At 42.0% G+C, this 25508-nt stretch overlaps 1 protein-coding gene across 1 annotated transcript in view; it reads left to right on the top strand.

The window, feature by feature from the left end:
* The window catches only part of FER (FER tyrosine kinase), a 437414-nt gene extending 412976 nt beyond the window's left edge, over positions 1 to 24438 (top strand). The window contains exons 18-20 of the mRNA XM_019517242.1: positions 13655 to 13809; positions 19368 to 19490; positions 23180 to 24438. Coding sequence (XP_019372787.1) covers positions 13655 to 13809; positions 19368 to 19490; positions 23180 to 23322 — 421 coding nt within the window. The 3' untranslated portion in view covers positions 23323 to 24438. The remainder of the gene's footprint in view (positions 1 to 13654; positions 13810 to 19367; positions 19491 to 23179) is intronic.
* Positions 24439 to 25508: the final 1070 nt, after the last annotated feature.

Genomic DNA, 25508 nt, shown 5'->3' on the forward strand with positions numbered 1-25508 from the left:
GGGGAGAGAATCTGGGGGGGCAGGTAGGAAAAGCACAGCCCTGGGACTGAGGCCGGAAGCTGGGCTTTTCCCAGCCCTGGAACTATGCTGTGAACCGTAGAAAAGTTTGGGAAAGTTAGGTGAGTCTAAAAATAGCCAACTCAATGTAAGAGAGCCTATCTCAGGGAAGGATTAACTTGGATTGGGTCAGCCATTTTTAGACTACTCTAACGTTCCTGGAATTTCTGTACAGTTCACACTTATATTGACCTAACTAGGGTTCCAAGTGTAGGGTGCACACCTGGGCAAATCAAGTTAGATCATCTTGGCCATTTTTAACACAATCTAACTTCCCCTAACCTCCCTGAGCATCTGGACTTAGCATTTGTGAGTTCAAGTCCCTTCTAGCAAAGATGAATTCAGAGGGTGAATGAACTTTATCAGCAGAGAAATATACCCAAGCTGCTGTCCAGTCTATTCGGCAAGGGATTTTTCTGAGACCTATCAGAGCTCCAGTAAATCTGTGTGTTAATGATGGTAAATCAATACCCTGTTTTAAGGTCAGTGGTGAAAATCATTAAAATTTCCTCCTAATCTTGTATGTCAACTCCTTGATAGTGGGAGGAGTATTTTCCTTAAACATGTAAGTTAAGATTATATGATTTCTTTCCTCCCAGTGCAGTTGCTGTATTGTGGCTCAGTCTAATTTATGTCTGATCTAGGAAGCTTTCATAGCAGCAAAGTAATTATTATTTATTACTTTTCTGTGTTAAAGATAAATACTAACTATAAGATCACTGCAGCAAGTAATAGAAATCCCAGACAATTGTTTCTGTGGTTCATTAGGGCATTTGTAGTAATACAGAAACATACAAAAACAGACCATACAGAAACAGCATACAGAAAAAGAGCAAGAATTTCAGGGGGAAAATTAAGACAGAAGATGCACAATGGTATTTGTTTTTAGGCATATCAACTTAAAAGTATGGTGAGATGCTCCAAACACTTACAAAAGCATCTCTTCAGTTCTTGTATGATTTAGAGGCCCACACTTTACTTTTCTGTTGACAGTGCTGTCTATTTATAATTTATTTTATATTTTCACTTACACCTTCAGATATTCACCCATTCATCCATCTAGCCAAAGCATTTGGGAGAGAGTATTTTGCCAGAAATAAAAGCATCTTCCTTCTGCTGAGCCAAAAAAAATTCCCACTAAAGTAATTTTAGAATACAAGTAATTTTAAAGGACGCATTAAAGAGCTGTTTGTGAATTTTTAACATATTATGAAAGTGCATTTGTCAACTATCAATGGCAAAACATTGCATGTTATCTAATTACAGCTTCCAGTCAGAGGAGGGCCCAGAGGAAAGGAGGTTTATTGATCTTATCTGTCTCGTACTCATTCCCACTCTGATTATCCAGGGTTATCATTTCAAGTAACAATAGAGATGTGTGAGCACCTACTTACTCACCATTATTGGTAGGCCAGGACTATAGTGTTAGGAGTAAACTTTCAAATTAGTTTAGCCCGTTGCCACTCTGGAGTGCTCATAGGCTCTTCAATAAAAATACATATTCTTCTGTCTTGTAAGGTATAAAGAATTCAGATGACATAATTACTGTTCCCATTAAGAACATAAATATTCATGGAGTAGGACCACAGAACTGTCTTAGGCCTTTAAGTGACCTAATGGACAGGTAAACAATAATTAATGAACATGTAGCTAGTACAGGCAATCATAAAATACATCTGTGTTTGGTTTACAGATACAATGACTGTAACTTATAGAGATAATACACATATGTATGCAGCATATCAAAAACAGTTAATTTACTAATATAGTGTTGTAAAGCAACATCGTGTTGCAGCACATGTATTTCCCCAAGTCCAAGATGGCTCTGAATTTAAGACGACCCCCCTGTTATTTGATTCTAGACATGGAAAATTTTTAAATTCTCATTTCTATTATAACTTCCCCCCCATAATTGCTACAAGGGAAGCAGAGCCTGGGGGCCAGGCATCCTGCCCTGCCCATGCATTTTGTTCCCCCACCTACCACTCCTTCCACCCCATGCCTGCCCCTTGCCGACTACCCTTCCTGTTTCTCCCCCCCTGCCATTTTTCCCACTCTGGTGCCTGCTCCCCCATCCCCTCCCCTATCTTTGAAGCTGCTCTGGCTCTATCTCCATCTCCATTGAGGTATGGAGCACCCAGCTGTGTCAGGCAGTGGCTCAGGTTCCAGCCTCCACCCCAGGCCAAGGTCAGGGCTGGGCCGCAGCACTTCTTCCTGCCACTCCACATGCCTCTTCCCCACATTCCCTCCTGCTCTGTGTTCCCAGTACACCGTGCACCCCTTCCCCATGCTCACCCTGCTCCACACTTCCCTTTCCTATACTCCTTCCTCCACACCCTTTTCTTGTGTTGCCTTTACTCTACATGGCCCTTTCCCCCCACCATTTCCCATGCTCCTCCCCACATTATGCACCCCTTCCCCATGCTCTCCCCAGCACCATGTACCCTTTTCCCCGCACTTCCTCCTGCACTGTATGCCCTCTTCGCTATGTCCCTTCCCTTCACTATCCTTGCTTTGCACATCCCTTTCCCATACTTGCCCCACATCATAAGCCCCTTCCCTGTGTTTCCCTCAGCACCACGTGCTTCCTTGCCTCACATTCTCCCTGTGCTCCTCCCGCTCCATGTACCCTTCACCTGCTGTATGAGCCACCCTGCCCCATCTGGAGCCACAACAGTGGCTTGGGCCTGTACTTGAATCTCAGATGAGGGGGGTTTCCTCCCCATGCCAAATAGGAAAGAAAATCTCGTTACATTTGAGTTAAAATGGTATTTTGTAAAAGTAATTGAAACTGCACTAACAATTTACAGTGATAGTGTTTCTAAGATTTGCAGCTAGATCTGATTTAGATTGCTTTGGAAGTGGAATTATAATCCTATGGTCAGAAGCAAGGCATTTTAGACTACAGTAAAGTCTAAGTTGTAATATTTAATTTTGTTGGGGATTGGAGAATAATGGCACTATTTGAGAAATAGTGCTGTAAATGAAGATAGAAGCTCCATTTAATCAGCAGTTGCATGATACAGGAGATAATAGAAACCTGAAGACATCAAATGGGATCTTCAGTTTTCTGTGATTATAGTACAGGGATCAGCAGTGTTTTTGGCTGGAGTGCCAAAAACATCCCAACATCAACCCATGCCCTGATTTGGTGTGCCAGAGGCAGACAGCAGGGGAGCTGCGAGGGGCCTGATCCTTGTGCAGCTGTTTGCAGCCTGCCAGCCACCTGCTGCAGCTGCCCAGAGCCTAGGTGGGCTGTGGAAAGCAGCCAGGAGGCTGCAGGCAGCTGTGCTGGGCTCCATGGCAGTGGCAGCTGCACACACACTTCGGGGCACACAGCCAGGAAGGGGCCTGGGGCAGGGCAACCTCAGCGCCTCCTTCACTGTCCACCCCAAAATGCGCCTGCAGTTGCTGCTGCCATGAAGCCTGGCCAGGTCTCTGGAGCCCAGTGCAGCTGTTTGCAGTGTCCTGGCTGCCTGCCACATCTGGCCCAGGCCCTGGCCAGATGCTGCCTGCTGGGCTACTCACAGCAGGGCTTGCAGCCTCTCCACTGCCTGCTGCAAGAAGCCTGGGCTCCATGGCCAGCAGCAGCTGCCCAGAGCCCACAGTGGCTGTGGCATGCCAAGCAAAATGACTTCATGTGCCTTGCTCTGGCACATGTGCCAGGGGTTGCTGACCCCTGTTGCAGTTCTTAAAACGTGCAGGAGCAGAATTTCAAACTTCTGGTGCAATGTTAGGCTGAATTCAGACCTTGGAATAAGCAAAGACAAGACTTATCTTCTCTCCTTAGACAGTGTCTACTGTGAGTTCCATCTGTTTTATCCAAATATTACATACTGAATCAGCTGTTTTGCATTGTACCCATTCCTCCCCATTACAACTGATTTTCTAAAAGGCAGCCATCATACTATATTAAGTTTTGGGTCTCCATTTGAATTACATCTTGCTGAGTGGATTTTATACGGATGAGTAGTATAGAGATGATGGGCTGGAGGCCACCAACTACTAATCCATACAGGCTTAGTTCTGGTTCTCTACCACACCATCCCTTGGCCTTTGTGCTCCCCTACTGCATCACAACATGACATAGTCATGGTGAGACACCCGCATAGGGAAAGATGAAATATATGTATTTCTCAGCCTTCAGAATTTGCTCTCTGGGAAGAACAGGAATATGTTAAAGAACAGCTAATCAGCCTGATGTAGACTAAGCAAATACCAAAGAGATGGCCATAGAGAAAACTGTGTTCCTAAATGAGTAACCTTCACTGTGAAATGAGGCTGCAGGCTCAGAACAAGATCACTATACCAAATAAGTCATTTCCCACAGCAACAGAGAGGAACAGAATTATCTCCACAGGAGCAGTGAAAGATTTAAAAAAATGCTTTTTAAAGCTGTGGAAGCTACAGGAAAATTAAAACACATGTCCGTTTTCAAAGGCAATAACATAATATTTCTATAAATTCCCTTTTTTGTAAGATGCTAATGCTAAATTTGCGGAGGCGTCAGTGTGGCCAAAGTACAAAGTACAAGCCGTGTTGCATCAGGACTTAACAAGGGTTTTTACTACTGAAGATTAAGCTGCTGAGGTACCTTTGCCATCAGGCCTAACTCAGGATCAGAAGGGTCAGCATGAAACAGTGAAGAAATTGGTATTCATCTCAGGAAAACCTGTGCAATTCAGGAAATATGAGGATATAAATTTCAGTGTAATGAAGTTCAACAAAACAGCTTTAAAAACCATCAAATTAGAAAACCCAGGCAACTCTTAACAGAAAACTAAGGACAGAGAAAACAAAAGAGAAAATGAGATGTGACTGACTTGGCAAGACAACTCAGCATTCATAGAAAATATACCCAGTGTGAGGAGACAAATGATATAAACATTTAAAAAAAACAGACCTCAACCTAAGAGCAAAGGGATATGATATTGGTGTCAGGGGGAAGGGGAAAGCACTGAAACAGATAGAATTAGAGTACTGCTAGTGTAGTCTTCTACAACCACATCCTCCCGAGTGGCAGATTATTGAAGGAGCAATCAAGTTTTCATCATGGATTTCAATAGCTAACTTAAGAGACCTGAAAACGTCAAAAGGCCTAAAGGGAAAATATTTCATTGGTTGGATGCAAATTAGAGTCCTGTTAGCAAAATTTTAGTCTCATTCTCAATTTAAAGAAATCAAGATTACTGGAAACACTACAAACGTCTACACTGTACATAGTCCCATTCCAAAGCTGTTACAAGAATGTACTATGAGTTTTGTGTTATAACTCAGGAAAAGGTAGGGAGACTTCTTGCTCTCACAAGGGCTTTATTGCAACAACTAACATACACACAGAGGTGGCTGACAATTTCCTGTTGATATCATCATGTTAGCCATCAGAAGGGAGTTAACACTTACAACTACATCCCCTTTTCTGAGGAAAAATGTGAAGGCTTTCCAAAGAACTGCAAAATCACTTCCCTACAAATAGAGAATAATCAGAACAGAAATATCAATAAGCCTTTTCATTTATAGCAGATTGGTTCACAAATCTAGGCTATTTGTTGGAACTGATACATGTCCTGACCTAGTATAGTAATCAGGTGGAATATGCCAGAGATACTTTCAATTCCTATGGAGAAGATCTCTAGGTGTCTCCATTCAGTACGACTGAGGGGTATCCACCCTAGTCTGGACAGTGTCTTATACTCCTGCATCTGAAATCCAAACCTCCTGCTGTGGGGAAAGAGCAGGTACATTTCTTCACCAAGAGGTTTGTCTTCTAACAGGGACACAAGTGGCTTATGATGTGTTTGTAAAGTAAAAGTCAGGCCAACAAGGAAATTTCTGAGTCATTCACATGTCCATGTAACTGCTAGTCCTGCTTTTTCTATTTATACATATTGAGTTTCAGGTGCAGCAAGTTCTCTTAATACAAAGGCAATAGGGGCCCAATGGCCAGCTGCTTGAAGTTGTTGTAACACTTCTCCAAGTCCATAAGATGAAAAGTTCGCTTCAGTATGTGTTTCTCATGCCAGATCATATTGGGCTCGTATCAGGGATGAGCTGAGTATTGATTTGATCTTATTGAAAGCTAAGTGTTTAGCAGGCCCCAGAATCATATGTTCTTATAATTTAAAAGGTCTCTTAAAGATTTTGTTATTATTACCAGGTTTGGCACAAAAAGGCCCAAATATGTGGCAATTCCTAAAAATCTGTGTAATTCTGGGACATCCTTGGGTTCTGGTAACCCCTTAATAGCTGCAATTTTTGCTGGATCTGGTTGGATTCCTTGTGGTGTAATCCAGTGTCCCACAAACACGAGCTGAGAGGTGGGAAAAGTGAAGTTTTCATTAAGGCTAACTCTGGCTTCTTGGAATTTTCTGAGCATTGCATCCAATCTTGCATCACATTATGCCTTGGTGGTTCCAAAACCAAAATGTCATCGGCATGGCAAAGTACACCTTGTAGGCCATGGAGTATCCATGATATCCGAATCTGAAAGAATTTGGGAACTTATGAAATCCTGAAAGGTAACCACTTAAATCACTATAATCCAAATGGAGCAATAAAAGTTGTTAGCTTGCATGATTCAACAGCTAGAGAAATCTGCCAGAATTCTGTCCTAGCATCTGATTTTATGAAGACCTTGGTTCCTGCAAGTTAAACCAAGGTGTGTTCCACTGAAGGAAGAACGTGTCTTTTTCAGCACACACATTTGTTCAACTGTTTGAGGTCAACACATCCTAATCTTACCATGGGGTTTTGGCACAACCACCATCCCAGAACACCAAGAAGTAGGTTCTTCAGTCTTTGAGATTACATCCATTTCTTCCATTTATGCTAGTTCTTCTTTTACTTTGTCCATTAGCGGCAAGGGTACTCATCTTGATGTAGTTAATGCATATGGAGCTACAGTAGCTTTTAGGTGTATCTTATATTCACCTGACATTTTTCCAAGACCTGAAAAGATGGATGGGGTATAAGGGTCTGTAGTACTGCTCCAAGGACTTCTGGTCCACTATTTCATCCAGTCAGTGGACAAGTTGTAGTGCCTGTATGGCCAGTAAGCCAAGCAAAGGCACAGCAAGTTCACAAATCACATAGACTTCCTGGTCTGTAGTTCTCTGTTTCAGTGTCTTTCTTGCAGTGAAGGATCCCAGTACTTAAAGGGTAACATCACCTGGTCCCCATAAACTTTTAGTAGGACGAAGGTGGCTCCTGTAGTTATGTTGGCTGTAGTATCAGGTATAGCTGAAACTGCCACTCCTGTATCAATTTTAAATAGAACTGACTGTCTATTGAGCTGTATTTCTGTCATCCAGACTCCTGGGTCTGGTGAAAACTCTTCTAATAACACAGTATTATCCTGAGTCCTGTTTTGTGACTTCATGAACTTCTGTGGTTGAGCAACAAACTAAAGTATAGTGACCTTTCTTTTTACATCATCAACACATCTCTTCCTTAGCAGGACCCTTAGAATAGCCATGCCCAGGGATTTTCCTACACCTGCAGCATTAGCTCCCTTTCCCACTTGGTTATTGCTGTGGGCCCCAGTGGGACCCCTCCCTTTGTTCATTGTGCATGTCAATTCTATTTATTTTTGGTTGTACTGTCTTGACAATGTGCATTGCATCCATATTAGCTGATGCCTAATAGAGCTTGGAATCACTTCCTTTTGCTGCTGTTTAACTAACTCTGATAGGCAGGCTTGTGTGATAGCCCTCTGGAGTGTTATATCAGGGTCCAATTGTAGTCTTTGTAAGAACTCTTCATCATGATGACCCACAACTAAGCAGTACCTAATTAGTTCTTCCTTGAGCTCCCCATATTGGCAGAATTCAGCCAATGTATGCAAAGATGTGATAAAGCTGTGCATAGGTTCTGATGGCTCCTGTTTATGGAGGCTAAATCTAGCTTATTCATGCATCACATTTCTTTTGCCCCAGAAATGTTCAGTTAGTGCTTCTACCACATCAGGATATTGCTTTTTCTCTTCATTTGTAAGAGGCAGTGACATCAAGATTTCATCAGCCTGATCCCCCATTGAGGAGATGGAGAGTACTTACTTAGTAAGGTTCAGACGTTTTGTCCAGACCTGACACTTCCATGAAGCAGTTAAAATGTCTGATCCATCTAGGCTATGTTTCAGGGGACTGGAAATCAAACTGTTTGGGTGGTGTAACTTTAACTGTCTGACTTGTCTCTGTAGCAGGCCTCTGGCTTGAAATGGACTTAGCTGCTGCTGGAGCTTGGTCTGTCATTTGTATTCCTGTTGGCAGGGTCGTCCTTATTGGGGGACAAATTGAGGCAACTGCCCTGGGCCCTGCACTTTGGGGGGCCCCTTGGAGCCAGGCCCCCTCCCTGCCATTGCTGCATCCGGGCCCCACACAGGCTGATTTGCACTGGGCCCCGCACCCTGCTACGGTCGTTTCTGCCTGTTAATGGGCCTGTTTCTGCCCGTTCTAACACCACGTGCTATCTCATAGCTCAGGAAAAGGCAGGGAGACTTCTTGCTCTCAAAAGGGCTTTATTGAAACAGCTCAAACACACAAAGATGGCTGACAACTTCCTGTTGATGTCATCATATCAGCCCTCAGAAAGTAAGTTAACCCTTACTACCACAAATTTAACAATGCAGAAGAACATGGTCTATTGGTCACTAGGGCAACGCTCCTGTCAGAGTAAACCCAAGGTAGAAAATGGAGCAAACAAGAGCAAGAAAGAAACAAAGCAAAGATAGAAGAGAAAAAGTTAAGTTAAACCCAAAAGTGAAAAAGAAACTGGGATTAAAATGGAAGAGAAAGAGAAAGAAGAAAAGTCTACACCTAAAATTAACAAGGAGAGGGTGGCCAAGAGGCTCTGCAAAAAAAGTCCAAAGGAAAAAGTGGACAACAGGCATACCTAATGCAGAAAACAAGGAAAAAGGCAATTTAGAGATGGAAAAAAAGGAGGTTGTATTCAAAGAGAACAAAATAGGCTTTTCAAGAGGCTTAGAACTTCGTATAGCCTAACCTGGTGGTTCTCAGCCTTTTTAGTTACAAGGCACCTCCGTAACCTTTGTGAACTGAGAAGCCCTCATTTTGAAAACTAACTCCTTTGCTACAGTGCTTTTATCTTTGTAAAGGGGCCAGGCACTGGGGCCCAGGAAGCAGCAATGCAGGGAGAGAAGTGCCTGCCCTTAGCTGCTTCTCTTCTCACACTTCCAATGGCAGCCGTCTAAGGTTCCCACAGCACCCTAAGGCTCCCTGGCACCCCGGTTGAGAATCATTGGTTTAACCTGACATCCATGTCACCTCCAAATTATCACTAAGAAAGCATTTAACCCTATTGCAATCACACATCCCTTTCTGCCTGTGTATTGTAACTATAACTATTTATAGTTATCCGAGTGCCTCGCAATCTTCCTAGGTTCTTTCCTCACCTCACCATCTCACAAGGGTGTTGTATTATTACTGCTGTTTCACAGGTGGAGTACTAAAGTCCAAAGGGATCAAGTGATTTGTCTGAAGTTGGCCAGGATAATCTCTGATGGAGCTGGGAACTGAGCCTGGTCTCCCAAGTTCCAGGCCTATACTGTAACCACTGGACCATCCCCTCCTGGCTGTGCCTCCCTCCCCAGGTTTCTGGTGCAGCATGGCAGATGGAATGATCTGGCTTAGTTAACCTCTGTTGGTCAATGGTTAAAATGGTTAATATTTTACTTTTGCAAAGCAAAATCATTTTGTGATTGGTCTTTAGAAGAACGGTTGTATGTCAGAAATCTAAAAAATGTGGTGGTGTTAGAATGAGCCATGGTGGTCCAGGAAAAATGCAAGAGACTAGGATTTTTTTGTGGGTGAAATATTTTAGTGGACCTAACTGTGAACAGCTTTAAAGTCCCTCCCAACTATGCAGTTGGTCCACTAGATTGGAAGACGTAAGCCACAATAATTCTTTCCTCTAGCAAAAATATAGCATTTGCGCTCAACTTCTTCAAATATACTCAGTAACAATTTGATATTCATAAAAATAGACTTTTGGACTCCTAGTTGAGATAAACACTGGTTCCATTACATTACTTAAAAGAAAAATTAGCATATAGAAACATGCAGATCATTTGCCCTGATTGTAAGTATAAGGGACTATTAAATATTGTAATCAGGACCTATTTCAAATATATTTTATGAGTTTCTAAGTAGACTAAGCATCAAGGAAAAAGCATCAGCTCACTGTATAGAACTTTTTTCAGATGAAACCAAAAACACTTTTAAAATTCATGTCTGATTCAGCTAAGGAAAAATGCTGTCATTTTAATCAGCCTTTTCATATGCTTTTAGAGACTAGCCCTATTGATTTCTATTTCAGACCCTGCACACACCTTAAGTGAAATCCTGGCTCTATTGAAGGCAATGGCAAAACTCCATTGTTGACTCCAGTGTAGCTGATTTCACCCCTAGTCCTTGGAGCCATTTGGGGCACCTTTTATATGGGTAGAGGCACCAAAACCTCCTGATTCTATTTTACAGTTTTCTGACCTATTTCAGTCATAGGAATGTACTCCTAGGGTATGTCCAACTGTTACATTTACATCAATGGCTAGCTAGAGTTAGGTCAATCTCAATGCCTATCTGTGAAAGCATTTAAAAAAGTTAAAAAAATGGCAGGCCCAATCTAAATTAGTTCACCTGAGGAGGTGTTCTAATTTAAATTGGGAATGGGGTAACCCAATTGTAACAGGAAGCTAGAGGCTCTTGTTACCTTAAGGGGAAAGTGCAGCAGGCCAACCTTGCTGGATGGGCTGGCAGCTGAGCAAAAGCTAGTTGTGCTAAAGCTTGCTCTGTGGGACAGGCGGCCACACAGCTGGAAAGTGAACACTGCAAGCAGCTGGGTTAGGCTGCAGTGGGGAACGGCAGGCTGGCCATTAGGCAAAAGGGGATGAAACTCCTGTGTGTGGCTAGGGGGTCATATGACTGGAAGGGACAGTGCTCTGGGGCACATAAGCCCAGTGCCTGAAACCAGGGAGGTACTTTGGCCCTGCATGCTGCAGGCAGCAGTGCTCCTGGGAGAGCTGTGGGAGACTGACTACCAGGCACTCAAGCTACCCAAGAGAGCTGGGAGGAAAAGGCTCCACAGGAAATATGGCTTACACGGTGACATTGACCCAAAGTGGGGAAGACTTTTAGTTCAGAAGTGGCTGCTTGTATTTGTGTTGCGTTGCATTTAAGTTTGGTACTGGAGGTCCAGCTTATAGCTGCAGGGTAGGAAAGATGCCATGGAGAGATGCCTAGTGGGGCATTCTGTAGCCTAGCCTGGGGTCTGGGACTCCAAGGGCTGAGGGCTGGGTGAGTTAGACAAAGGCTGGGAGGGCCAAGGCCATACAAAGTAAAAGGAGCCTGGCTCAGGGTCAGAGGTCCAGAGGACTGGTCTGCAGCATGAGTGCAGGACAGGGCCAGGGCCTCGGAGCCCATGAGCGTGAGACAGAGCTGGGGCCCAGGAGCCAAGGTCTGGGGCAGTGGGCCTGGCCTGAGGGGCTCAGCCAGAATAAAAGGGGCACAGCTGGGAAAACTAAAGCCTGGGCAAAGCTTTACAGTCTGAAGGCCAAAAGCTGCACTGGGGCCATGGGCCTCCCTCCAGATTAATACAGTATGGCATGGGCATGACTGTAGGGGAGGACAGAGGCCAAGAATATAGCCCATAAAGCAGCTGGTGCCTTGATGCACTGATAGGGCCAAGAGGGCCATAACTTGATGCCTGAGGGGGCAAGGCTGAGGCCAGCTGGGTATGGGAGGTACCCGCTGGCTAAAGTGAACTGGGTCATACTCTGGGACCCTGGGGCAACCTCCCTAGACATTATAGAAGTTTCATCAAGGCACAACAGGCAAGGTAAGAAGGGAGGGTCCCCAAGGAGCTGGAGTGGAAGAGGAAGTGCTTGGCCACCAGGGGGCATCACAGCCATCCCAGGGTCTGGATCCACTACACGAATCTATAAAATGCCTGTACACATTTGGAGCGCAGCCCTAGGGCTCTGTTCTTCCTACCTCCGTACCTCCTGCCCAACCCTGACTGGACAGACAACTCCCCCATGGACCCACTACCCCCTTACCTCCCACAGAGCCACCAGCCCCCCCCCCCGATCCCACCTCCCCTTTCTCCCCACCTAGGGTTACTTGCACAAGATGCCCCACACAGCTCCTAACACCAGCAAATGGCTGTACACACTCCTCCTAGTCTTGTCATGCAGCTTAAAGTAAGCCATGCTGACATAGACCAGATGCACCTAACAGTTGTACACACACTCAGGCCCCCTCTCCATGTTACATCTATTGTGCATTTTCCTTGTTAACTGCGCAATAAACATAGATGGGCTACATGTGCAAATTAACTATGACTTTAGAAGTCCAGCCAGCTATAAAGCTATTGCTTGAAAGTGTGTAATAACTTGATAGCTGGTTTCTATCCAGCTTTAATTTGCTTGCACATGTAGGCAGCTGTTGTGATCTCCCAGCCATGGAGCACTTCACCCCCCCCACCCCCACCCACAGCTGGGAAACCACAGCAGCATCCCATGGCTGCAGAGGGTGAGGCCTGTAGCTGACAGGGGTCTCAGTCCCAGCTCCCCATGTGGCACAGTGGGGACTGAGAGTCTTGCATCTAACGGGGCTCTTGGTCCCTGCTGCACCACACGCACAGCTGGGACCAAGAGCCCCATGAGGCAAAGGACTCTGTGCCAGCTGCACATGGCCATCACAGCTGAAAACCACCTCAGCAAAGGGGTTCCCAGCTGTAGGAGCCTGCTTCTTGCCAGTGCTAGGGGAGCCAAGGATCAGGTTCCCCTTACTCCAGTAATAAGGCATGATTGGATTTAATGTGCAATCCCACAGTCACACCTCCTGCATTTATGTGCATGTGCAGAGGGGGCCTTAGACAACTAAATGTGCCTCTCATTCATATTAATTTAATAATTTGTAAAGAATTGCATATTTGCTGAGCCTTATTCTGATCTAGTGCCTCTCTTAAAGTGGAGTAACTTCACTGACTTCTTCATACATTAGTGTGACATCAGCAGGATCAGATGTGGGGATGCACAGGTGTTTCAGACCTCCTACTGGCTGACCAGCTGCATATGAATAACATAGCTACACATTTAAAAGCGAATTATAATTTATAGTATTAATTATCTTCAGGTTCTCTTGATTATTTATGTCTAGCAACCTGTTTGTTAGCATACTAGCTATCCAGGCTGAAAACAAACAACTGTTGGTTTCTCAGAAGTTATTGCAATGCCATAGAAAGTAGTATAAAAAGTAAATACTTGTTTCAAACTTTTCTAAAATTATATTTTTCTTTAAAAATGTTGCTGTGGGACTAAAAATATAATCTGGTTACGAGTCATTTTCTGAACACTGAGTTTGCTGGGTTCGTTTTCATTGCTGACCCAAAGACTTGTTGCTGCTACTGAATAGTTTTTTCTTTTTAGTGGAAAGTCTTGTTCTGACCTAGACATGGTAGAAATAGTTCCCTGGCTTTCCTGATCTCTTATGTGGTAATCAATTATAAATGCATTGCAAATGTAATAGAACAATGTTTTCAAGTTGTAACAGGATGTTTTCTGTATCGTATTCTTACTCAGGGACCTTGCTGCAAGAAACTGCCTGGTAGGTGAAAATAATATCCTGAAAATCAGTGACTTTGGAATGTCTCGTCAAGAGGATGACGGAGTATATTCATCTTCAGGCTTGAAGCAGATTCCCATTAAATGGACTGCTCCAGAGGCTCTCAACTATGGTAAGTAGGTATCATCTTAAACCATTTATTGTCGAATGAGCCCTGCCTAAAACAAAAAGGTATAGAGGGTACGTACCATGGTCTGAATAAAAATGTAGTTTTTTGCTTTGTCCCATTTAAAGGAACAAACAGTTAAAACTTGTCAGTGTAAATACAGTTGTGTCAGTCCAATTACGGCTATGTATTATACTTCCAGAGGTAAGATTTCCTTTTCCTTGCAGTAAACATTTTCCCGTCCACGAAGTCAAAGTCAGAGTACTAAAATGCTACTGATTTAACAATTATTATGCGTGTGTAATAATGCTTAGCAAGCAGCTAAATCATTGCAGTTGGCTACCAAGTCATTCATCCAAAGATAATCATTAGTAACATGAGCATGAGGTCCCTCAAAATTATGGTGGTGATCGTTTTAGCTTTATTCAGAAAACTGGAGATAATTTTAACACCCTAAAAACTCAATTACATAAATCCTGGAAGAAGAGGTTTGTAACTGATTTTATGTATTTTAAAACTTGTAGTTTTAACCTGCAATTATATGCATCTTTCTGCTGTCTTGAAAATAAATAAAATGGTGCTATTTGGGGGTGGAGGGAAATGGCCCATAACATGATGGGTAATAGCTTGAGAACAAAAATAGAAAAAGCCAGATTGGGCTCTTTTTTAAGTGAAATTAGAAAATATGTTCTAATTAGGAAAAAGGCAGTTAAGCAGTATGTGAGCTAGAAGTTGGTGCTTGGGTTGTGTGTGTGTCATGCACAGGGATCCTGGTTTTCTCTGATCAAAAATCACAAATTCTCTGATTAAACTTCCCCCCTACCCCAACCCCCTGCTGCCAAACTCCATGTTTTTCCATGATTAATATGAAATCTCTCTCTGTGTATGTATCAGTTGAACACGTTTTATTGATATATTTACAATTTTCAAGCAATGTGGAAGCCTACCAGTGTCTCAAACACGATAATAAAATAAATTCTAAATATGTATTAATTTTGGTGTTTGATTTTGGGTTTTTTATCATGGAAAATCAGAGCTCCCACTGCCCCCTTCACTCACCAGGACTCAGGTCCAGCTACAGCACCAGCTTTGTGGTGCTGAGCAGCCCTGATATGCTGATGCACTGCCTATGCCATTTCCCCTTACTCCTGACCCACAGCCTCCTCACTTCTGTTGGTGCCCCTCACTCCCCACCCCACTCCCACTCCCACACCCCTGCTGATGCCCCTTACTCCCCACCCATAACCCCCTAGGCCCTGCCGGTGCCCTCACTCCCCACCCACAGCACCCCCACCTCTGGCTGGTGCCCCTTACTCCCCACAAATAGTCCCCTGGGCCCTGCTGGTGCCCTTCACTCCCCACCTTTGGGCCCCTGGGCCCTGTCAATGCCCCTCACTCTCCACCCACATCCCACTCCCTGCCTGGGCCCTGAGATCATGCATTCCAGCTCTAGGCCTCAAGACCCAAGTCCCATGCACCGCCTTGGCTGGGCAGCATCCCCAGCCCTGCCCAACTCCATCCCTCACTACACTATGGAGGGCTCAATTCCCCCTCCCGCACCACCAGACTTACCTGCTGGGAGCTACTCTCTAGGCTGCCTGGTGGCCATGTGTATGTGTGCACATGCCCATGGCACCCCTGCCTAGTCACCCCTCTCCCGCTCCCCCCTGCCCCTTGCAGACTGAAACTGTCAGTCTGCAAGGGGAAATCCACCATTTCCTGTTTTTCTCCTCTAAATGAGAAAATCCAGATTTTTCTCCTTAAAATGAAAAAAAAATCTGGGTTTTACTGAGTTTTTTCTGCAGCAAATGGAAAATCTGGATCCCTGGCCATTTATACACTGTTTTTGATTAATAAACTGTATTGCGAGCCATAATTCTTTGATTCACAGCATGGCTCCTACAAGTAAAATTCACCCATTTGTAAAGAGCCATCTTATGACCTGTTCATCATGTTTGAATGCCACTTAACCCACAAAATAGGGTCCAAATAAGGTATAAGCAGGCCTTGGACTACCTCTTGCACAGCACTGAACTTAGCAGCATGAGAATAGAAGTTTTCCCTCTGGAAAATCATTAACATGCTGTTTAAAGGGCATCTGCCCTTGGTTATTGTATGTACTGAGAGGTGCTTTTTTGTTGCTACTGCTCAGGTTGCAGAACTGTTACTGTTTTGTGCATTCATTCAGTGTGGAAATGTAGGTCTTTCTGTTTGTTTTAATTTCAAGAAGTATTTACATTTATTCAGTAGGCAGTAAAACATAAAATCATTACTAGACTGGCTGCAAAAAGGGAGAGACCTGGCAGCTTGTCAGGTACATAAAGAGTAGAGAATAGGGATACAACCTGCTACCAACTAATAAATAGATTTTGGACAAGAACAAGTGTCATATCGTTACTGGGACTAAGCTTGGTCTCTTCAATTAATCTCATTTTATGGTGAAACACTGCTGAGATACAGAAAGGAAATGATTGACAAGTCTTTGTATATTCAGTGAAATATGAAATGAATGAAATATGAACTGATTTACAGATGCGTGAATAATTTTTAGTGAATACAGTGGAAATTGCAAGCTCAACACCTCTGATTATCAGGCCATTTGTGCAGATGTACTAGCATAGCTTTTTAACAGCATTAACGTTAGTCCAAAAAATCCATTAGTTTAAGACATGGGATCTTGCAAAGAAATCACAGGCTTATCCCAGTAATACCGTATTTCTGAACTGTGTACATGCTTCTTCAGTGTTAGGATGAATGGGAGACTTCCATTATTTTGTTGCTCTTCTGCTTGCATTTGCTACTCTCCCTGGCTTTCAGTAGAGTGGAACACACAGCTTTATTCCACTTAGCAGATTAGTATTTGGAAGACAGTAAGTAAATACATTCCTAATTAGTTTGAAGTGAATTATAGTCTTACTTAACAATATTTATATTTTAAAAATGTAATTTGGATTGTTTTCAGACATATTTGGCTTTTCAGACTTTTGTTAAAGTCACAAAAGTTGCTTATTAGCCAGGTATCCAACATTACAAAACTATCAAAGATGTTCTCACTCATTTCAGCATTGTTCAAATGTGTGATACAAAGGTGCACAGCTTGCTGTTTAGTTGAAAATTGCATACAAGATTTGTTAAAATGACTGCAAGTATATGCAGGGTTTTTTTAGGCATCAGGAAGAGAAAATGGAGCAAGAATTAACAAGGATCCACATCTTTGTGTGTCAGTCAAAATGTTTATCACATTTTTACTGTGGGAAGAGGGGCAGCAATAATGTACCATGTACAGTTATTATAGAAATGGAGAAAAACTTAAGCTTTTGTAAATAGCTTCAAAATTGTATATTCTGAGACTAGTCAGGAGGTTCCTAGAGTTAAACCCCATTACTACTGAACTTAGCTGGAGTGGTTGTCACTAACTTCAATAGGACTAGGATTTTCCCCCCATTGTTTTCATCTGGGGTTGTCTAACTAAAATCAGTGTTCAATACTCTGAAAAGCGTCCAATAAAATTATACACGCAGGCCAAAGTTTGTTCATTTTACACTTACAATGTAGGTGCTCTTAAAAAAAAATCCATACCATATACATTTGTTTAATGTGATCATCCACTATAATTCTTTTCACTTCTTTATACAGCTAATAAATAATCATATATATAAACAGCATGCCCTTTCTCTGCCCAGATATCATCATACTGAGAAAGTAATTGACTCTTCTAAACTTGTACTTTCTTAAGAAACTAATTACTTGTAACTTGTATCCACTGAATGACTTTAATGAAAAGTGTTAAATTACTGGATGCCAAACTCTGAAGAGAGTTGATATACAGACAAGAAAACTAATCTTACCACCAGCAGCACAGTGAATGTCCATAATTACTGCCTACTAGGCAGGCAAGCTAATTTAACACAGCTGGAGATGATATTTAGTTTAAGTGCAAACCAAACTTCCTGACGTCAGAACAGTTAACATAGCCCCAACTGTCACTATCATTTACATGTACTTCATTTGAGCTGTAAAAAGAAAAACATATCCTAGGTTTAAAATAATAATCTGTATGCATCGGCAAGACACAGCAGTCCTGAAAATGGGGCAGAGCGGGAGTGTGGAGCAAGATGCACACAAAAAAAAGAAATGGTGTGTTAAAATGTCAAGAACTGATTACCAGTGCACAAGCATATGCAGATTTTCCTGTGGCCCAAGACCCCAGGCATTTTATTGTGTAGTAGTGCTCTTAGTACTAGACCCATATGTGCATTTTTAAGAGACTCTTGCAAATATATTGTTTGTTTTATGGTGTCATAATTGTTATATTTCTGTATTCACTTCCTTACTCAAGCTTGCTTTTTAGATGGGAATCCACACAGGGAAAATAGAGGCATTACAGCCTTTGACCACTGTGATGACACTGTCTCTAAGCTCCCAGGAGCTGTCTCTTTCTCCACAGAGCATCAGAAGTCTAACCACAGAGCTTTTCTTTAACCCGGGGCTTCAGGAACTAAACTTCTATTGTATTTAAAGCACAATTTAGGTTTCACGAGTAAAAATTGTAGGCCAAAATTTTCAAAAATGATTAGTGATTTTGGAGTATTTAAATTCAGTTTAATGTAGTTCAAACACTGGGAAAATGCCCTATTTTCATACGATGTTTTTTTACCAGTTTTGACAAATAGGTCCCTTATTTTAGGTTACTTCAGGAGAGACGGTCAAAAGCACTTTTGAAAACGTTAGCCTTTTTATTTTATAAACAGGCGACTGTGGGGAAAACTGCTTCTCTATACTTGATATGGTTTAATGGATCTTTAAATTTCAAATTTCAAGGGTGATAAGAGAGGTTGCTTTCATTTTTCTCAATGATAAAGTACCCACTGTCCAAAATAAGGCATGTGTGGATTGGTGGCTTTTGTCACAGTAAAAAGCCACTCTCAGACACTACAAAAACCCTATTCCAAGAGCTGTTTAGTGTACAGTGCTGATTCATTAAAAAAAACTTTGGCCTGACAGCATGCTTTGTCACATTTAGAAGATCTTAATAACAGCTATGCCAATTTTAACTTCTTTCCGAACGCTAATTTTATTTTATGTATTTATTTATGTGCTGCCTTCCGTTTAATTGCTCGTTAAATTACTGATTGTCATGTTCCATTGGGAATTGAAAAAGGTTAGTTGGTTAAGAAACCAAAGTATTCACAGAGTTCAGAGACACTGAAAGTTTAATCTTTTCCCTTCTTTCCTTTCAAAAGTTACTGGACATTAGGGAAAAGGAGATCTTGATTCATTGGGAAAACAAAATAGCAGGAATCCAGTCATTTGCATTTTCTTAGCCTTGTGCCCTGCATAAATCTGTATATCTAATAACACAGCTGTCCATCAAATCCTAGAACTTGTATATTGTTTCTAAATATTTGGTCTTCAATTAACTGGCTGCTAATCACTTGAAATCTGAGAATGTGTTCATTAAAAGCTACAGTTCAGATATTACACTTAATCTCACAAAATGGGTAATGTTAGCCATGCAAGAAATGTACAATCTCTTTATGTTACCCATTTTTTCCTTCCTTTAGGGAGATACACTTCTGAGAGTGATGTGTGGAGCTTTGGGATCCTTCTGTGGGAGACCTTCAGTCTAGGAGTGTGTCCATACCCTGGAATGACTAATCAGCAAGCACGAGAACAAGTGGAGAAAGGTAATTGTTGTGGCTGTTATTTATAGGATGCCATCTTATGCTGGGTACTTTATAGATCTGTAGGAAGACCATGTCTCTAATCCAAATAGACAACATCTGAATGGGGAATGGGAAGTAGTGACAGACTGATTAAGTAACATTAGCAAATGTCATGTTAGTTCCAAAATAGTGTTGTCTGATTTTGTTTTCATTATTGGATGTTTAGCCATCTAATTTATTAGGAACCTCCTGTGAGAACGGGCTTATGGGCTTCTTGGAAAAAGGTGAATTGAGTAGTACTAGGAAGAGAAGGTAAAGGCCTGCTTGATTTGGTCAGGGAGGGGCTCCAAGTATCAGAGCATCAGGGAAATGATGAGAATGAGAGGAACACATAAAGGGTTAGTTGAACACACTCTTATCAAGAAAGCTGGCGTTCATTTCAAGGTTAATGTCCCAAAATGTTGAGACTCCTGTTGTCCACATCTTCTTTTAGTAAAACTTTTGCAGTTGGCCAAAATTTTATTTAAAAAATAGTCCAGAGATGCTCCAGTCAAATTGGCCCAAATAGCGAGTCCTTAGATTTTTATTTTATAAAGTGATTAAAAGCCTCTTATTACAAACATAAACACTTTTGTCTAGAATATTTGGTCCCTGAGTTCCTCTTTCCCAGTGACATTGTTAAAACATTGTCCTCCATCACATTGCACTTTACTATGCGACCTATATTGACATAATTGGGCGTTATTTTCGTAAACAGAGACTTTATATGGTTCCAAGTTTTTATAACTATCACTTGACCTAGAATATGAGTTGATTGCTGACTGAAGACCTGATTGAGTGAAAAAGATCCACAGCCGCAACCAAAAATATCACTGCTGCATATCAGTGTCACAAAACTGCTTAAGCAGAGGAGAACTTATAAAAAAAAAAAAAAAGCCCTGCTTCCTGTTAGGTATAACTGCTAAGTCGTGAGATTCATCCGTGTTTACACCCAGAAATATGGAAGTGACCGACAACAGGCCCAGCAGAAAAGATATAGATGTTATCTGTGGCAGTATAATATTCTTGGCTGTTCAACAACCCTGTTCATGGGCTTTTTTTAAAAAGGGTGACTGCTCTGTACCAGGGGTGTTTCCTTCATCCCACCAGATACAGGGTTTTATTTTTGAAGTAGTGAGGGGGAAGATCTGGGGAGATTTCTTGGTCCCTAGCTGACTATCTCCATTTATAGCTCCACCACTGGGAGCCTGCTTTAGGTTTTTAACTCCCATAAAAGTTTGCATCGCATGAACAAAGCTGTTAGAAGCTGGGAAAAGTAGACTTGTGACCACAGAAGTATCTGTCATTACTCTTAAGGGGAGAGGTGCCGTTCCAGACAGGGAACAGCTCTCAGTCTTGAAGGGCTGTCAACTGGGGAAACAGCTTTGGGCTGGATAGGGCTTTACTGAAACTATTTCTTAAGCCCCTTTAATTATAGGGACATAAGACTGGAAGGGTCTCTTGAGTCCAGTCCCTTGTGTTCACAGGCAAAAATTTACCCAAGGATTCCCCAACATGACTGCTTTAAACTTCACACACAGCTATAAGGCACAATACCCCGCAAAACCAAGAAAACCCTGTACATGCTGTAGGTAAGAGCAGAGGAGATGAGGACACTGCTAATCCACTGTGGGGACAGAGAAACCGCTGATGCCTAGAAGATCCCAGTGAGACAACTGGGCCCTATGCTACAGTGGAAAGTAACTGCTTGGCCTCCCTCGCCCGTTCCATGCAAATCTGACGTAGAAGAACAATTCTGGTGATTTGTGACCCTGGTCAAAAAGCAAGACTGTCTAGCCAGTGAGTTTTTTGAATACAGGCAAGCGAATGACCTCAGTCAACCCCTCACACTCCCTTTCTTAACTGTTGAGTAACATTCATGATAGAAAATCATTCCTTCCTGACCCCCCAGCAAAAGCTCTGAAACATAGGATTGCGAGACTCAAAAAGAGATTACCATATTTACCTGAATATAGGATGTGCCCCACCCCACGTAATTACATTCTATATATGAAAAACTTACAAATTTGTTATAATTTTCCAGGTATAGAATCTAAGTATTGGAGGGTGGTCTTGAATCTCTCTCCCCCCAACACACACACATGTGCGCACACTGCTACAGCAAGAAGTAGTGCCAGGGGAAGAGTCGGGCAGCCCCCTTGCCCTCTGCCCCACCTATTTCTTCCCCCTGCAGCCTTCTTCCCCCCTGCCACCTGCACCCCCCAACCCCAGCTCCCGGCAGCCTCTGCCCCTCCTTCCACTCTCTCCAGTCTCTGTCTCTTCCCTCCCACCCCCTTGTAATCATCAGACACTGCTCAGGCTGCTCCATCCCAGAGCACAGCACTTGTCCAGCCAAGCAACAGTGTCAGTGCTTCTTATTGGCCAGGCAGAGGAAGGAGTTTCCATGTGCTCCTGCCTGGGAGAGACCGCAGCCCAAGCCAGAGCTGAGCTGGGCCTGACAATAAAGCCGGGAGGCGGGGGGGGCTGCTGTGCGTCTGACTCTGACCTGGGATCATGGTCAGAGTCAGAGCCACAGCAGCAGCAGCCACCGTCGCCACTGCCACCTCCCCCCTCTGTTTCATATGTGAATATAAGATGGGAGGCTTTTTTACCCATGCTCATGGCGGGGCTGGGGCTCATCTTATATTTGAGTCTATATAATAACTTTTGAGTAAGTATTGGAGTAGAAGCTATACAACTAGTTTTAATCTACAGTCTGCAACATATTTACAATAAAGTAAAAGGAAAATAAACCTCAAATTCCCCTGACTTGCTGTACCAGCATAGCTATGTTCTGTTTTAAAACAAGAAAACAAATAAATTGGTAGCAATGCCTGGATGTACAGGGTTGGACCTGCTATGTAGACTCTCATATTAGCTTGCCATGCAGCTCATCCTGCTGCTCATCCTGAAAAACTATACATTAGTGAGGACAAGCATCAGCAGTTAAAGAGCTGTCCTTTCTCCATGAGCTACAGCACATAGCTTATATTGTTCATGCCTTAGACTACAGTCAGTCTTTGACTAATGAGTGAACATAGTGAAAATATAGTGGAAGATGGCAAATAGTAGAAACGGGAAAGAGCCGTGAAAAAAGAACAGAGTAAAGATGTAAGAGAGAGACTACAGCAAAATAAGAGGCAGTTGAAAGGGTATTTCTCTCTTCAAAATAAAAAAGAATAAATGAGGAATGGCAAAGGAAATAAAGGAGAAAAATGACAGTAAGAGATGTAAGGGTAGGAAAAAAATTAAAAGCATCAGAAAAGGGCAGTAGGGAAATTCATATTTTTTATGATAAGTTTAATTTATTAATGACTTCCCAAAATAGAAACTCAAACAAAGAGGAGCAGGCAGGCATTTTCCTAGGAAATGGGGGAGCAAAGCTTCAAATAGATTACAGCTGTAGGTGGTGCAAGGCCTACAACAGGAATTCAGCCACTGTTGGTATCTGCGGTTTAGTTTGCCAGCCAAGAAACTAAACATATTGTGAAATATCTCCATAATGTGTCCAGTTTATACATAGACAGTATGTAAATTCTGTATGTAGTGACCTTAGGGAACTCACCTTCCTCATTTTATATTATCAATCCTTGTATTTCTTTTTTTTTATTTGTTCAATTTATACTACTTTTGCAGTACCGTTTTTTTTCCCTTTTATCTTTGTGTGTCAGGATATCGAATGTCAACACCTCAGAAGTGCCCAGAGGAAATATATAAAATAATGCAGAGATGCTGGGACTACAAACCTGAAAACCGACCAAAATTCAGTGAGATTCAGAAAGAGCTGTCTGCAATCAAAAAGAAAGTGACATAGTGATTAAGTAGTGCCAAACTCGACTTACAGGACTTTATTTTCCAGCAAAGTAATATTTTTCCCTCATAAACACTTTGCGTTTATACCACATTACTTGCAATATTCTTCTGGGTTACTTTTTAAAATTAACTGTGTTTTATATATATGTAATGTGCCATCTTGGAAAATGTCTTAAGCCTACGTTAAAGCCGTAGATGATTTTGCCAAGCACTATGTATCCAGTCACATTAATAGTGTCATGTAGGATTTGTGTAAATAGAAAAGCCCATATTATAGATTTATGGGACTGTGGCTCCTCTATTTTACAGTCATTAACTGCTAGTGACATTTCTCAAAGGTCTTCTACTTCACACTGTAGTCTCAATCTGCTATCCCTGTCACAGATATCGGCGCCAGTGGCGCTAAAAAGTTGGTGGCTGTGCCATGTGTCTGAAAGCCTTAAATCTGAAGGCACAGCTTTTTTGTAGTATTTCAGTTAGGAACTTTATATTTGTAAAATTCTTTCTGCAACTGGTATTTTCAAATGATATACTGCTTTCAGAGGGAATATCTGAAGATTCTGGATATGCACATATTCTGTTTAAACAATGAAATCCAGAACTGTGTGTATAATATAGTGTTCACATCAATTACAAGGTCATCCTTAGATTACTGTTACAGTTAGGTTACTGTTGCTTCCAAGTCATGGGGCATATTTTTAACTTTGGACATTATTTACTTAATTTTTTCATGGGAAAAAACTGCAGTTTATCAGGAATCAATCTGCACAAATCACCTTTGCAATGGGCCAGCTTTTTTCTGCAAGGCTAACAACCAGCCTGCGTAATATGTATCTGTCAGGAAAGACGGCAAACCTTCTGCCTTCTGAAATACAGGTAGCAGCAGACGCAGTTGTTTTTGAATGTGCATGTGTAGAAACGCTGTCAGCAAGGAACAGGTTTGAGAACAACAGTGGCACATAATGATAGTAACTAGTAGCATTGATTTTTTTTAAACGAGTAAAGGAAAGTGAACTGCCAGATTAGCTTTCAGAGGTTTTTTGATGTGTTTCTGAAATTTCAAAGAACTGATGTTCCTTTTCTGTATGCAGGCAGTCAGCAAAAGGATGTGTATAAATGAAAGGAAAGTAAGTACATTCCATGCATACTGTCCAAATAAAAAGGCCACTGCTCAATATCAGAATTTTTTTTCCAGAATGAAACCAAAACAAGGAAATGTCACCTTTTTTAAGCCTCTGGCAGGCTAAACAAAACATAGGTAGAAACAGTCTCTAGAACTCTTTCTTTGTTATGTTGAAAGTGGAAGATTTGTATATTCACACTATTAAGGACAAAAAAAATAACATTCCTATAACAGCAAAAGACAAAGAAGTCTGTAGGGAAAAGGCACAAATGGTTTGCTTCTGAAGTCATAGATAACAGAGAATCTTTTCTGAGCCTCGGCAGAAATGGGCCTAAGCCACTGTGCCCTAATCTGACATGCCTAAGATTTTGATGTAGGTCCATCTCTAATAATTAAGCAATTAGCAGAACAAATGAAACCTCATTTGGGGCTGTCATTAGCCCCATTCCATTTGTACAGTGGGAATAAGATGTAGTCTGTGGCTACATTATATTTTATTTCTATTATGGTGACTTTTCTATTGGCCAGAGCACAATTTCTGCTCTTCAGAGTGAATTTGTGGTAGTACTAAGTGGTAATTTTGAAGGGGCTATGTGTGTGGCTGAAATATTTGTAGTCTAGGAGAGTTTCTGTCCGTATCTATTACATTAAATTTAGTGTCCAAATAAAACGGCATCAGCATGCTAGACAACACTGTCTTCATTTTAGTTGGAATTGTTAGCAATCTAATTCAGGTAATGACGAATGCTTCCTGCCTTTCTAAAATGGGTTTGTTATGGGGGCAAAGGAAAGCAATGCGCAGAGGAAAAAAGAGTAGATGAAAAATAAGGAAATACGAGTGGTACACATTTATTGTTATAAATTTCTTTTAAAAATGCAAGGCACATTTCATTAGCACCGCAGTCAAACTTGGCCAAAAGGTATCATCCTAACAACAAGGAATAAACAGGCTTTGGACAGTTAGCATGTTTCTAAATGTTATACGAACAGTGTGCCTTAACTCATTGGTATGCTTGTGCAAATGCAAGTGCATAAATATTAAGAAAAGTGCAACACCCCCCTTT

Source organism: Gavialis gangeticus, unplaced genomic scaffold, assembly GCF_001723915.1.
Source record: "Gavialis gangeticus isolate Ggan-Ray unplaced genomic scaffold, GavGan_comp1, whole genome shotgun sequence".
In the NCBI taxonomy this organism is placed as follows: domain Eukaryota; kingdom Metazoa; phylum Chordata; order Crocodylia; family Gavialidae; genus Gavialis; species Gavialis gangeticus.